The sequence below is a fragment of the Triticum dicoccoides genome, chromosome 3B (assembly GCF_002162155.2).
Source record: "Triticum dicoccoides isolate Atlit2015 ecotype Zavitan chromosome 3B, WEW_v2.0, whole genome shotgun sequence".
Classification (NCBI taxonomy): Eukaryota; Viridiplantae; Streptophyta; class Magnoliopsida; order Poales; family Poaceae; genus Triticum; species Triticum dicoccoides.
The window spans coordinates 842,612,485-842,613,423 of record NC_041385.1 but is presented as its reverse complement, the minus strand read 5'-3'; the positions used below and the strand labels follow the sequence as shown (position 1 = coordinate 842,613,423).

The 939-nt window shown below is 59.2% G+C and overlaps 1 protein-coding gene across 1 annotated transcript in view; it reads left to right on the top strand.

The window, feature by feature from the left end:
* The first annotated feature begins 222 nt into the window (after positions 1-222).
* LOC119278846 (DIMBOA UDP-glucosyltransferase BX9-like) overlaps positions 223-939 on the top strand; it is a 7,805-nt gene continuing 7,088 nt past the window's right edge. Inside the window, exon 1 of the mRNA XM_037560180.1 lies at positions 223-756. Within this exon, the coding sequence (XP_037416077.1) occupies positions 249-756 (508 nt within the window). The 5' untranslated portion in view covers positions 223-248. The remainder of the gene's footprint in view (positions 757-939) is intronic.

Genomic DNA, 939 nt, shown 5'->3' with positions numbered 1-939 from the left:
ACACGAGGAATGTGGATGTACATCGGTATGAATTGAAAGCGGATCGAAAGCTCAGCATAATAACGCATTTCCTCAAGCAAACCCCACATTTGGACCCCTGGTGTCCATCCATCGTCTCCCGCTCTAACCCATTCAACGCGCTCATAGATCTCCAATGATTGCCTTTCCTGTATAAAAACTAACAGCACACGGATCCATATTTCCATCGGTAATCAGGCACGTACTCCTCCTACTCGCTAACGGAGGCCATGGCCAGGTCGACGAACAAGGCTCCGGCGAGCGGTGGCGCCCGGCGCGTGCTGTTGTTCCCGCTGCCGTTCCAGGGCCACATCAACCCGATGCTGCAGCTCGCCGCCGTCCTGCACGCCCGGGGCCTCCGTGTCACCGTCTTCCACTCCGCCTTCAACGCCCCGGACCCCGAGCGCCGCCCCGCGGGCTACCGCTTCGTCACCGTCGGCGCCTCAGTACCGATCGCGGACCTCGTCCCCACCGGCAGCCACGGCAACTTCGCCGAGGCGCTGCTTCGCATCAACGAGCGTCTCGAGGCTCCTTTCGAGGACAGCCTCCGGGAGTTGCTCCTCGAGGAGGAGGAAGCGCCGGCATGCCTGGTGGTAGACTCCAACCTCCGGGGGATCCAGGTGGTTGCCCACCGTCTCGGCGTGCCGACGCTGGTGCTGCGCACGGGTGCCGCCGCCTGCCTCTTGGCTTACATGGCCTTCCCGGGGCTCTGCGATAAGGGCGTCCTCCCGCCACAAGGTACCTATAGTCCTACATCAACCTAACAGACGAGAAAACAATTCAACCATGCACGGGACATCCTCTTGGAGATTCCGGTGCATGCATGCTTAGTCTTGATCATATTGCTTTGTGAATTGTCAGCCGGTGAATCGTCTTTATGGCATGCATGCATATTTTTGCCAACGATTGCATGGTCCACCA